We start from the raw sequence: 14,821 nt of genomic DNA on the forward strand, positions 1-14,821 counted from the left end.
CAAAGTCATATAACAAACTTTTATACAGAGTATAAAATGTGTTGCATGACTGTGTACTTTTAACTGTGTTTGTGTGTATACATATTAGAATATATTCTAAGTATACGGTAGGCCTATGTATATTACTGTCTGCATTTGCAATTCTTGGGTTAAACCAATCTACAAACGACTTATTGTCTCTACATATTAAGCTGGTAGAATGTGCATACGTTTGAATAAGAAAAAGGATCAACTGCTGTCTGTACTATAGGGTTTAAAAACAGCCACAATGTGGCAAGCTGAATGAACATGTATTCATTTAACCACTGTTACAGGTGGGCCTGGTAGATTAGTAGTAAGTAATCATGTAATGACTATCTTTTTCAATTTCAGCAACAAGTAGGGAAAGGCTGGGCACAACCTAAGACTTTTTGAATTTCTCAGTTTGTGTAAATCCATTTGGGCTTCAGAATTCCCATAGGTGGGGCATGTTGGAACATGACGACATGGCAGCTTAAATTGTTACCCGATCTAATAAAAAATATATACAAGACAAATTAAAATATTTTGTCAATAAAATTGTTAACTTTCCCATATAAAATAATGGCATTTTTCATAATTAAAAATGTTAATGTTGGAGTTTGAGAACGAACACACTTCAAAACTGTTTGCATAGTTCAAAACAATGTAGGCAAACAGATGGAGAATCACATTCAGACAATCAGAAAAACAGCTGAAAACAATACATCCACCCCCTCGCTCCACACAGCTCTCACAAAACAGGAGAAAAATAGACAAGCCAGAATGCTTTACGTTTCTTGAAACAATCACTTCTAAACATTGATCATGGACTCACAGTCTTTTTTCCAAACATCCCACCTCTTCCGGAAGTTCCGGGAGTCTCCTGCACTTCCTCCTGGAATTGAGTTATTGCAGGGTGGGATGTCTGTTATTCACCCTTTTGGTTTGTTCATAAAAATTCATATTTTTAATTCATAAAAGTTGGATTACATTGCTAATGTCATAGAATTAATAGTGGGGCACATTGTATCGCAGTGTTACAACGTGCCCCACCTACACAACTGGGATTCTGCTAAACAGAGATTAAATTAATAGCAGATTTGTCTCATTTTAAACTAAAATCTGAGATAATTAACCGTGATATTCACGGTAGTTAAATGTTCTGCAGTTTTACCAGCAACAATTGGAACAATTAGTAGCCTAGTGAACAGTATTCCTGTCAAATTCACTGTCAAATTGTTCCAATTTAAGTTAGTTTTAAGGAATATGTGTTAAAACGGCTTTCCATAGCGACGGATTAATCTACTGTGTCGTCTCGCAGTTGATGAATCGTATCAGGCTGTTGCGTTCTGTACATGCATAAGGGAAGACAATAACTCAAAGCTTGACGTTATGATTATGACTGTGTTGTGCTTTTGTTTCTCTGACATCAGTCGTAAAGACTTTACTTGAAAGCGTCTTTCCAAGCAGGATTGTAGTTTGGGGGCGGAGACTCGCAGCAACATTACATTCTGCTTCCAGAAACTGTGAAATATGGACACTGCCATGAGAACAGCCGTGATCATTCGAGCCCGTTCAGCTCTATTCATAACAGAAACCGAGCACAGCACAAAGGCAGGAATGGGTTTGGAGATTACGGAGAGGTGGATGTAGTGTTTGGGCTCGGGATCTGTTAGTCACACACACGGCTGGAGTTCACGGTGCCCGTTTTGTAACGAGGGTTGTTCTTTTTTGAGACATTGTTTTCTGCCTGGCTGTTTTCAGAGGACCGGAGGATCGCTGTATCGGACCCCACTCTTGTATCTGGGCGGGTCGTGGAGATAAAAGAGTTCAGCATGAGGAATAACGAGGAGGCAGAGGGCTTTGATGGCGAGGCCTCCAACACCTCGATGATTTCAGGAGCCAATAGTCCGTATCAGCCGACCACCGAGCCCGTGCACTCCAGAAACGTGTTCAGGGCCATCAGGTGTGACCTGGACTATCTCAAATCACATTTCGGTATTTTAAAAGTTGTCGAAGTGGTAAGTTCGAATAGTCATGGTGTTTCTCCTTATCATGAAAAACTTATGAGCCTAGAAAGGTTTTCATTACTGAACTTCAGCAAGGTGTATTGCTACAGAGTCAGTGTGAGCAGGACAGCAAAAGTAAAGATGACTTTATCATCAACAGTTTCTTTCTTTCTTTCTTTCTTTCTTTCTTTCTTTCTTTCTTTCTTTCTTTCTTTCTTTCTTTCTTTCCACATATTTGATTTAATTGTTCTCTCCTTATTACATTCTTCAAATGTTAGACCTAGTGTAAGCAAGACAAATTTTGAATTGTATAGTTAATTCCAGGTAAATATTTAAGGCAAAACGGATGTCTCCATCACCCAAACAGTGGTATTTATTTGTTATTATTTTTTTTTTATCTTTCCCCACAAGATGATGGATCTGCTTCCCACATATTTCAGTTAGATATTCCTGATAACATTCTTCTCATATTGGATTAGTGCGAGGAGGGCAGATTTCCTCTTTTTTGGGATTTTAAATAAAAATATTTCCTGTTGGATACATGCCGACAGGCATCACAATCTCTGGAATGCATAGCTGACGGAGGGAAATGATGCCTGGAGTCTGAATGATTTAACTTTCTGGTTGCACTTCAGGCCCGCTTGATTGGCAAAACACCCAAAAAAGCTATAGAGTCACTATGGTCAAACAAAACAGAAACTCGCATAAGAGCTTTCTGCCTGTGAACCTCTGCCAGATGTTGAAGAAGGAGTGGGAAGTTTAAGGAGAGAGAGAGAGAGAGAGAGAGAGAGAGAGAGAGAGAGAGAGAGAGAGAGAGAGAGAGAGAGAGAGAGAGAGAGAGAGAGAGAGAGAGAGAGAGAGAGAGAGAGAGAGAGAGAGAGAGAGAGAGAGAGAGAGAGAGAGAGAGAGAGAGAGAGAGAGAGAGAGAGAGAGAGAGAGAGAGAGAGAGAGAAAATATGACTATGTTGTTCTGCTGGCTCAGCAAAAGCAAAGCATCTCAGATCAGGCCCTCATGGTGATGCACAGTTAAGAAACTGCATGCACAGGGGGAAAACAGAGTGAAACTAAGGAAGTTATTAGGTGAAACAAGGGCTTGTGTACGCTGCCAAAGGAAACAACCTGTGTGCCAAGCACAGAAGATAGCTCGTCTGCTCAAAGATTGTTTAATGAATGCAGTTTTCTGCGTTTATGTGCGTCTCTAGGCAAATGACTTCACAGACAGACGGATATATTAAGTGAGAATACTTGGGAGCACATGTACTAGCTGACGTAGTGGGCATATGCAGTATACGCAACACTTTTATCTCATCAACATAATGAGTGGCTTTCTATCTGCTGTTTTATATGAACCCAGGAGCTTGGTTTGCCTGTGGAGTCAAATTACAGGCAGGCACTGGTAGTATAGTAATGCTCTGGTTATTGCTGATCTAAAACCAGCTTCTTCAACCTGTTTTGACTCTTACAATATACCATATGGGCGGAAGTAAAAGTTGAAGAACAAGCCTCTAGTTTGTTTAATCACACACCGGAGATGTTTTATGTTTGATAATGCTCAGTGAAGGTGAAACGCCTCGTCTATGGGACGTTTCTTCGCTCAGGTAGACTGTATGGTATGGGACTTTTCATACTGCAGGAATGAACAGCTTAGTAAGAGGGAATGAATTAAAATAAAAGACTGAACTATAAATTTTAAACAGGATATGATTCAGAAGGTTCCCACATAACTTTTAAATTGCAACATTCCAGTGATATCCCTTGGGGTGTTTTGAGCCACGACCATAATATATCAGACTTGTTTGAATATGTGATCAAACATTCCTCAAAAAAAGAGATTTAATATATTACCCATTGCATATGAGAGAGGCTGTATCGAGCTCCGCTAGTTAGACTTTAGTTTTATTATGTTCTTGCTTTTGTCACATTATTATGTTTTTGTGTGCGACTCCACTGGATATGTCCTCATTCTGTCCTGCTAACAATCCGAGTGCTATTTGGATTGTTTGGAATGTTTTTTGGGGAAAAGGGAGCAGATTGATCTGTAGCACAGGACTTTTCACATGGCTGCATGTTTCCTGCTGCTGGCTTGCCAAGAATATTCAACCATGGCTGTTTCTCCATGTAGTGGCCAATGATTTACCTAAGGCCCCCGTGGGATAAGGATAAGGAGGAGACTTTTTGACTGTTTAATCTTTGTGAAATGTTTTGTCCATCTGCAGATGTGGTTTTCTTGGCTAATATCAATGGATCACCCCGTTCCATTCACAGAAGAACAAAAATAATCATAGGACTTTTGTATTCAAATATAATCTGTTGGGCTTCTACAAAAATATAATCCTTTGTGGGCATTTTTTAGGGTTTACATCATGTGTTTTTGCAAATCTTGACAGAAAAGATTCTACTACGGGGTGCAAGCTGTCTAATAGCTACAGTAAATCAAAAGCATTTTAATTATAAATACATTTACAATTAAAATTTGATTTTTAATTAACAGTACATAACTATACAATAAAATGAGCATAATCTTGGTCTGGATGCTTCAAAGTTTTTTGAAAGCATCCAGGCTGCATTTATCAGATCAATAATCATACAGTAAAACATTATTATTACAGTTTAAAACGTTTTCTATATAAAAAGAAATATACATATTTGAATATATTTAGAATATCATTTAAATTTTAATACCTATGATGGCAAAGCTGAATTTTCAGCATCATTACTCCAGTCTTCAGTGTCACATGATCTTTCAGAAATCATTAATATGCTAGTTTGGTGCTCAAGAAACATTTATTATTATTATTCAAATATGTTGAAAAGAGTTATGTTGCTTAATATTTTTGAGGAAACATGCTAAATTCTTTCAAGATTCTTTGATGAATTGATAGTACAAAATAACAGCATTTTATTTGAAATATAAATCATTATAAGTGTTGTTATAAAACTAAACATTAAACATTTATTTACTGTCATACCCTTGATAAAAATATATATATATTTTTTTTAAAAAGCTGACCCTGAACTTTTGAAAAAGTTGCTGCCTTATATTTTTAAGAACAATCAACAATTTTTAAGTAATTTCAACTTAAATTACATCAAACTGACTTAAAAAAGGAGTTGAATCTTGTATAATATATAAAAAAGTTGAAATTGCTTAACTTATTTTGAGTTAAAGCAATGTAAAAACATGTTGTCATAACTTATTGATCATATAACTTTTTACTGTGGGTAAACTACTCTGTAAAAAAAATATTTAAAAAGGAAGTTACCTGGTTGCCTTCATTTTGAGCTCATTGAAATTAAACATTTGAGTTAATACAATGAATATCTGAGAATCGACATCACCCTTTATTCAAATATTATTAAAAGATTTTGTAAGCATATTGCGTAATTGTGTGTTTTATTTGTAATAATGCAGTGAAACATGCCAAATTGTGCTATTTTCATGATTTATCACAACATTTTTTATTTATTTATGTGGTTCAGATACAATAATATTTTGAGTTTCTATTTATTAAACCAATCTCCTTCATTGTATTAACTCAAATTTTGAACTTCAATGAACTCAAAATTTTAAGGCAACCTGGATGCTTAACTTACTTTTTAAAGTTAAACCAACAATATTTTTTTACAGTGTAGTTGAACTCACTAAATTAAACTTGTATGAAATGTCCTTTGGTAGAGATACTCTCCAACCTTTGGTTTTTGTATGGCTTTCTTTCAGTTTGTCCAGGAAGGACCCTGCCAATTTAGACTGTTCAGCCCTGAAGGGCAAAACTGACCTTTCCACTGTCGGTGCAAGTTCTGAGAATGAAGCCGCACCGGTTGCATAAACCACTAAGACTAGTCTTACAAGTTAGACATGACATTTTGAAAACAAAAACAAAAAATCAGTTCCATCAAAACGTAGATAGACCTAATTTGATGCCGAAAAATAAGACTGAATGCCCTTTGACAAACTGATAATGGGTCATGCTAGATCTTAAAGGGTTAGTTCACCCAAAAATGAAAATTCTGTCATTAATTACTCACCCTCATGTCGTTCGACAACCGTAAGACCTCCGTTCATCTTCAGAACACAAATGAAGATATTTTAGTTGAAATCTGATGGCTCTGAAAGGCCTCCATGAACATGGCCTCCAAAATAACTTTATGAACGATATAACGACTTACATAGTGATGACGATTTCAAAACAAGGCATCATGAAGCTTCGAAGCGTTATGAGTCAGCGAGTCGAATCAGCGGTTTGAATCGCCAAATTTTAGCAGTTTGGCGGTTTGACACGCGATCCGAATCATGATTCGGCTCACTGATTCATAACGCTTTGAAGCTTCATGATGCCTTGTTTTGAAATTGTCATCACTATGTAAGTCGTTATTTAGGGGTTTTTTGCGCACAAAAACTATTCTCGCCGATTCATAAAGTTATTTTAGAACCACTGTAGTGAGATGGACTTTGTAACGACGTCTTTAGTACCTTTTAAGGGTCTTGAGAGTGAACCGTGCCATTGTGCCCATGGAGGCCTTTCAGAGCCATCAGATTTCAACTAAAATATCTTCATTTCTGTTCCGAAGATGAACGGAGGTCTTACGGGTGTCGAACGACATGAGGGTGAGTAATTAATGACAGAATTTTCATTTTTGGGTGAACTATCCCATTAAGATCTTGCATGACCCATTATCAGTTTGTCAAAGGGCATTCAGACTTATTTTTCGGCATCAAATTAGGTCTATCTACGTTTTGATGGAACTGATTTTTTGCTTTTTGTTTTCAAAATGTCATGTCTAACTTGTAAGACTAGTCTTAGTGGTTTATGCAACCGGTGCGGCTTCATTCTCAGAACTTGCACCGACAGTGGAAAGGTCAGTTTTGCCCTTCAGCCCTGAGGTTGGAGAGTATCTCTACCAAAGGACATTTCATACAAGTTTAATTTAGTGAGTTCAACTACACTGTAAAAAAATATTGTTGGTTTAACTTTAAAAAGTAAGTTAAGCATCCAGGTTGCCTTAAAATTTTGAGTTCATTGAAGTAAAAAATTTGAGTTAATACAATGAAGGAGATTGGTTTAATAAATAGAAACTCAAAATATTATTGTATCTGAACCACATAAATAAATAAAAAATGTTGTGATAAATCATGAAAATAGCACAATTTGGCATGTTTCACTGCATTATTACAAATAAAACACACAATTACGCAATATGCTTACAAAATCTACTGTAATTAACGACAGAATTTTCATTTTTGGGTGAACTAACCCTTTAAGACAGTCTTAACATAATGGCTATGTTTATTAACCCTATATAGGCAGGTGATTTCACCTTGTGTCATTCTGACATGAGGAAAATTATAGATGTTTTTGGAGCTGTCTTAGGCAGTGAAGTAGCATCATAAATGTGTCATTTTACCATAAAGGATGACATTTTTCCATTATGATAAGGGACAGTTAAACATAATGAAAGAGCTCTCTGTAATGTAGCGAGTTGATGGACTTGCCAGATGCTTTTTGCCTGTGTATTTCTCCACTCGCTCTTGTGAAACTTATGTAATGCGGAGAGTTTGCTTTTCTGCGAACATCTCCAAGGTTAAGAAGCTTTGGAATAGTGGTTTAAATTTTGTGCAAGGAGCAATTCCCTTTAGGCGAGGAGAAGACTGTTGGGTGGGAGCTGGACGGCTCATTTCCGTTTAAGGAGGAGTTCTTGGAACACAATGCAAGCTGTCAGACCAAGCCTCCCACCATTAATTTTCTGGGCACAACAGATGGCGTGTGTACAAACTGGGGATATGACTCCATGTGGTCATTGCTGCAAGGAACTTGCTGATTGCTTAATGTAAGGGGGCAGTGAAGGACAGCAGAAGGAGCTGGAGGTGGAGGGTGGGGAGTGCCATATAAACATTACTTAAAATCTTAGGCTTTCTGTGTGCCTGACACCTGCTGCCTTGTGGGACACGAGCCGTGCTGTGTTTATCAAGATCAATGACCTCATCCTCAAATACACATCTTTAGCCTGTCTTTTTGAAGGTGCATGACAGGAGACCAGTGATGCTGGCTCTGTTGGCACTGTGACAGGAGTGTGATGATATGAGCATTTATTTTTATATGATTAATTTATCTTTGGTCCACACTTGCCTGATGGGATCAGTGCAAATAAGCCGGATGTGATATTAAAGAAGCGTTTGTGTCAGTTGGGAAATAGCAGTTGACGCTTTGTGATAACATTCAGCCTTCCTATGAAATTCTGTTGAATATTTAATTACATAGAATTTTAGAAGCAATCTACTGTTAAGAAGTAATCTACTTACTGTTAATCGGAGTTATATTAAAGGGGTGGTAAACCACGATTTCACTATTCTAACTTTAGCTAACGTGTAATGTTGCTGCTTGAGCATAAACAACATCTGCAAAGTTACAACGTTCAAAGTTTAAAGCAAAGGGAGATATTTGCTTTTAAAGAAATCAGTTTCTAAGGACTACAGCAAACGGCAGCTAGGGACTACTACACATTCACCCAGGTTTTGCTGACATCACCAGGCCCAATATTTACATAAACCCCTCCTCCGGGGAATATGAAATAAGGGGGGCGAGGCAATTTTGTATCGCCGCGGGGAAGCGTTAGTAGGCTGTGTTTTTGCCGCAATGCCGAAGAAACGCTGTTATTTTCATCCGGATTGCAGGTCTGGGGTACTTGCTCTGTTCAGCCTTCCTTGGGAAGGGGGTGCGTTGCAGAGCGTTTAACATACAGCATGTTATATGCACGTGTGTTTGAGTCAGCGGGGAATCAGGCGCGCGCAGGGCTCCCTGCATCCACCGTCTTCGCGATTTCAATACCAGATTTGCACAACGTCAGCTGCGTGAAAAAAACACTGCCGGTGCGTGGATGCACGACGCGCACGCTGCACATTTCACGGAGGACAACACAATCTTCCACAAACTTCGCGAGTTCAATACAGGATATGCACAACGGCTTGTCCTGAAAGCTGGATTTACAAACAGAAGCTGTTTACGGGCCACAACCTGTAAGTCTGATTTATTTTTCATCGATGTGTTTTCCTGTAATAGGTTGTATCAAGGAAGTAAACAGATGACAGCGCTGTTCTGCAAACCAGTCTGTTAAATGCTCATTCATACTTAACGTTATCCGACGAATACCTAACGTTACAAACACTAACGTTAAAATCTCAACAGCGAACCTGGCATTAGTGTAAATGATTCTTTGATTAGAGCTTTTATGTATTGTTTATCTACAGGCATGCTAAACATGGTTCTGTGTGTGATTTGGCTAACTTACTAGTTAAAGCCAGTGCTTAGTGTTTGTTTTGGGTTAGTTCTTGCGACAGACATTTGGCTATAATCGTTCTAAAAATACAAAAGTTAAAGTGCCATTCAGTAGCGATCATTATAGATCCGCAGTCTTTACTCTCGAGGACTGAACAGGTTCTGCTCGATCATCTTCACTCAAATGTTCTGGGTCTGATTCGGGCGGTAAGGGGCGTGACGTTTCCGACGTGCACTGCGGTTAGCGAATCACAACACACTGGGCCAGCTAACCAATCTGAGCCCACTGCGTATTTTTGAGGGACTGGCTTCATACAACCCGGAAAGCATCAGACCGTTTTACAAGGAGGGACAGAGCAGTGTAGAATAAAGGTCAAATATATGAAAAATAAGGCAATTTTTTTTAAAACGAAGCATGAACACATGTTACAGTGCACCCCACAAACACAATCAAGCCTTCAAAAGAATGTGTTTTACCACCCCTTTAATATATATCCTGATGCTTCTACACTTTATAATGGCAGTGAGTTTGAAGCAAAAAAAAGTGCATCCATTCATACACGTACTCCACGCAGCTCCGGCGGGATAATAAACAAAAACCCATCGATTTGCTTTAAAAGGCCTTTATTAATCCCCCTGAGCTGTGTGGAGTACGTTTATGATGGATGGATGCACTTTTTTGAGCTTCAAACTCAATGGACCACTGCCATTATAAAGCTTGGAAGAGCCAGGATTTTTATTAATATAACTCAGATTGTGTTCGTCTGAAAGAAGAATGTCATATACACGTAGGATGGCTTGAGGGTGAGTAAATCATGGGCTAATTTTCATTTTAAAGTGAACTAATCCTTTAAAGGTGTAGATCACCCAGAAATTAAAATGGTGTGATCATTTGCTCACCCTCATGTCATTCCAAACCAGTGCAAAGAAAATATTTTGAGAAGTGTCTGTTTTTTTTTGTCTAATCAATGGATGTTACGAACATGATCTTCTTTTGGGTTACAGGGGTTTAGAATGACATAAGGGTGAGCAAATGATGACAGAATTTTTTATTTTTGGGTAATCTGCCCCTTTAACAAGGCACCTAACCCCACCTTGAGAGTTACTGTTGGTTGCTTTGTATAAATGTTTCAGTCAGAATAAATAAACCATTTGGAAGGGAGGGAACTAGTAAGAGAATGTAAATCGTAATTTGATGCCTTCACAAGCTGCTGAGTCAGAAGTTAAAATAAAACAATTCATAGCAATCACATTAACACGTCATATTTTATTTAAAATTGTATTTATTTATATTATTAGCCAATGTTAAAGCTATAAGAAATTATCCATCTTTACAAAACTATGCTAGTTGAGTTTGATAAGTGTATAAATGTTTATAGCAGTTGTTCTCATAGATAACTCAGAAATTGCATAAGTATAACATATGCGCTTTACCTCATTAAATGTTTCATTTTTGATATTCGTTTGTGTAAAAGAAAAGAGGAAAGTCTTTTTGCATTGTTGACCAGGTGACTGCTGCCTTGGGAAATCTTTGATCTGTTCAGTTCTCATACGGTAATTACAGTTGTGCTGGCTGATGCTCGACTCGATTTGCATTTCAAAGGCACAGCATGAGCTTTGGAGAAAGAATGCAGAATTTTTGTGGGTCTTATTTTCTTTATTGATTGACAAGTTGATTGAGAGGCCCTGAGCATTCAATATTTTAGTCCACATATTAAAAACTATCTTTTTGGTCCCACTCAAAAATGGGACCCTCAGCCCATTGCAGTTCTCCAAAGAGTCCACACTTTGGTCAAGTAATGCATAAACTGTTGCCATCAAGTTCATTCCATATGGATCCAATTGGATACCCCATAGTGTCATGGTCCAGTGGAGGGTTTTGCTTTTATTCCTCAGCATCAAGAGAGGCTAAATTTGTTGGCTGACTGACTATCACTGTCTGTTCATTAGCAAGGCTACATCCATCACAGAAATCATTAACTTCGTAGAGAGGTTTCCACATTGTACTTCCATATCTAGATGCGTGCATCTTCCGTATGACAGCATCCGGTCCGGGCCAGCTGGAAATGGCCCCCGTCTGGATGTTGGAATGTTTTGTGGCAGTGGTTCTGTCTCCCCTGTTGGAGCGAGCCAACCTGTAATCTGTCTGAGGTTTTATGCTGGAGAGTCAAGGCTGCATAACACCTAAATAGCATTTTAACCTCAGAATTCTTCCCGTGCTGTGGTCTACTGACAAATGCGGCAGGAAAACATTGGTGAACCCTCTGCGACTTCAGTAGGGTTCAACATACTCTACAAGGCTCTGTTATGACCATGTGGAAAACGTATTACAAAGTAAGCCCTGAATGTAGATGAGTCATTTATTCCTTGAAACAGCCTTTTGAGAAAAAAAATACTTTCTTGTGGTTTTTCACTGCTCTTCACAAAGGACTACATTGTATTATATTGTATTCTTAAATCAGACACCATGATTTGCACAGAGATAACATTAGATGCTGGCTTTGATTTTCTGCTTGATAAAATAAAGCGAGTTGTTTACTGCTGGGACGAATGCATGTTGTTTTGTTTTAAAATAATCGTTTTTCTCCTCTCTGTTGCAGGTCCTGGCTCTCATTTCTTTCATCTCTATTGAGACCATAATGATGTGCTCGCCTTGTGCCGGCGTCTACCTCTTTGAGTTTGTCAGCTGCAGTGCCTTTGTTGTCACAAGCGTCTTGCTCCTCATCTTCAGCCTGAACCTGCACACCAAAGTGCCGCATGTCAACTGGAGTCTAACAGTATGTCGTTCTTATTAACTTAATGATTTGATTTCCACTAGTGCTGGGCAAACGATTAATCGCGATTAATCGCATCCAAAATAAAAGTGTGTGTTTACATAATATATATGTGTGTACTGTGTATGATTATTATGTATATGTAAATACAGACACATGCATGTATATATTTAAGAAATATATGTTATATTTATATATAAGAAATTATATAAATATATATATAGAGTATATACATGCAAATATTTCTTAAATACTGTATATACCTGAATGTGTGTATTTATATATACATAATAATTATACACAGTACACACACATATATTATGTAAACACAAACTTTTATTTTGGAAGCGATTAATCGTTTGCCCAGCACTAATTTCCACACAAAACTTCAAAACCCTTCCCAACGTTAGACTTTTAAATGGATAGTTTGCCCTAAAAAACTGACTTGTATTTCAGTTTTGTACTTTTTATTATTATTTAATTGTGTTTTCTGTCATTTGATGTGGCGCATTTGCTATAATTTGCTAAAATTTTGTGCAACTATTTTTCCTTCTATCCATTTTTTAATGGCATAATATAAGGGGTGTCCAATCCTGCTCCTGGAGGTCCAACACCCTAAAGATTTTAGCTTCAACCAGCTCCAACTCATTTGCCAGGAAGTGCAGGGGTGTCCAATCCTGCTCCTGGGCTGCGTTTCCCAAAAGCACCGTAGGCCTAAGTAGAACATAGAACCATTGCCGCCAATGGTCTCTACGATCAGCTTAGCTCACAATGCTTTTGAGAAATGCAGCCCAGCACAGTTTAGCTCCAACCCCAATTAGACACACCTTAACCAGCTAATCAAAGTCTTAGGGGCTGTTTACACGACACTGTTTTTAAAAATGGAAAGCTTTTTATGCGTTTTGGCCGCTCATTTACACAACGTTGGTGTTTTGGTGCCCTGAAAACACAAGCTTTTGAAACCGGGTTTCAAAGTACAAGTTTCCATGTAAACAACAAAAACGTGACGAAAATGGTGCCTAGGACGCATAACACAGCTTTTCAGCCGCTTTGTCCTTGTGAACGGGTATTGTTTTGACAACGTTGTGGTCTGTACGCAAAAAAAAAAGCAAATTAATAACTTTTCCGGTTTTAGTACATTGTTGTCATGAAAACATACCCTTAGGCATACTAGAAACTTCCAGGCAGGTGTGTTGAGGCTAAACTCTGCAGGACAGTGACCCTCTAGGAGAAGGTTTGGACACCCCTGCATAATACTTTAAGAAGCGCTTGTGATAATAGACATTGAGAAAGCATTCGTTATTTGTGGCGATCAGATGTCTACATAAATTAAACGGGTTTTCTGTTGCCATGACATACTAAAAAAAAGAAGCTGCTCTCTTGTGTCCAGTGCTGCTGAGGCAGAGGCCATGCACACAGGGTTCGTATTGCTCAGAATGGGAGCTTGTGTGCTCACAGCTCTCATTAAACCCGCTTCTAGCAAACATGAATGGCTGCTCTTGGGAGATGAATTTACTGATTCACTGAAAGATTAATAAGGCATGGTTCCCTTTGTCCCCCTGCCTATACACACACACTCACACACAAAGCTCAGCATAATTGGACCTCAGTGCTGTGGATCTATTACAGAGCTTATGATGGAAAAGGCTGTAGAGTTTTATTTCCAGAGCTGTGCATGTACCAAGAAAAGTAACAGCAACTCACATCCAACCATAACTATCTCATTGCATTATGGTATACGCAAGAATATGTGTTTAACCTCACACAGACAAGAAGAAAGTGCCTCTACCAATTTAAGTTCAAATTTCTGTTTTCTTTAATATTTCATGTGCCCACCCAGACGTGCAGTAGATGGAGAAAGTTGAACCCTTGTTTGCAAACTGGTTTCAAAAAGTCCTATATTTATGCTTTTAACATAGGGCTTTTTGATCGTGATCATTATTTTTGCTTATTAGGCATAATTTGCGATATTGGCCCAGTGTTTATTTATTTTAGTTTTTTTCCCATTTGACATGTCTTTTATCTTGCACCGGTAACAAGTCTTCACAAGTTTTGCAGATGTCAAATCCCCCAATCAGAGTTTTAACCTCTTTATATTTTCCACCCAGTGTTTTACAAACTCTTCCCAACTCTTCCCAACCCAAGTGCAACTGCACTCCAACAAAGCACTGATGATCTGAAAATACTGACAAATATATATGTTCGATTTTAGTGAGCTCCATTGTGATATTCTGCAAAAAAATGAAATTGCAGCCAGTCTGTGTTCATTCAAGAGGCCGCTTCTGCTGTTTGCTGCACTAAGGCCCTGTCCCAAATGGCACCCTAAACACTTGCGGTCTTCCTGCGAGTCCGCACTTTCGTAATGTAATGCCACTTTGACTGTCGGGAAGAAGTCTGCTGCAGAGCTCTTACCAGTGCAGCCTCAGCAAAAGTGCGCATCAAGGGTGCTCGCGAGAACCCTTCTGAATCATAAAATGACAAATGGGACACCCTACGGTCTCATGGACTTAACGCACGCGGGCAGCCATTGTAAGTCCACATCCACAAGACCAAAAGTGCTGAAAGGTGATTCTGAAAATCCATTGCCGCTTCAATATATATATATATATATATTAGGGATGCAACAATACAGTTAGTCCACGGTTCAATACATACCTCGGTTTTTAACCACGGTTTTCGGCTCTGTTCGGTTCTGATGGCTTGTCACATCAGTTTTTTGCTATTCTATCCTTAGGCGACAGGAACAGCAAGAGGTTAAAGCTACACT

General features: G+C 38.5%; 1 protein-coding gene across 2 annotated transcripts in view; it reads left to right on the plus strand.

Moving 5' to 3' along the window:
- The first annotated feature begins 1,286 nt into the window (after positions 1-1,286).
- The window catches only part of cmtm4 (CKLF-like MARVEL transmembrane domain containing 4), a 34,652-nt gene continuing 21,117 nt past the window's right edge, over positions 1,287-14,821 (plus strand). Inside the window, exons 1-2 of one of the 2 annotated variants that reach the window (XM_079805197.1) lie at positions 1,287-2,021; positions 11,881-12,057. In XM_079805197.1, the coding sequence (XP_079661323.1) occupies positions 1,836-2,021; positions 11,881-12,057 (363 nt within the window). In that variant the 5' untranslated portion in view covers positions 1,287-1,835. The remainder of the gene's footprint in view (positions 2,022-11,880; positions 12,058-14,821) is intronic. The other variant, XM_079805198.1, reaches the window with a different exon arrangement.

Source organism: Gobio gobio, assembly GCF_949357685.1.
Source record: "Gobio gobio genome assembly, chromosome: 2".
Taxonomy (NCBI): domain Eukaryota; kingdom Metazoa; phylum Chordata; class Actinopteri; order Cypriniformes; family Gobionidae; genus Gobio; species Gobio gobio.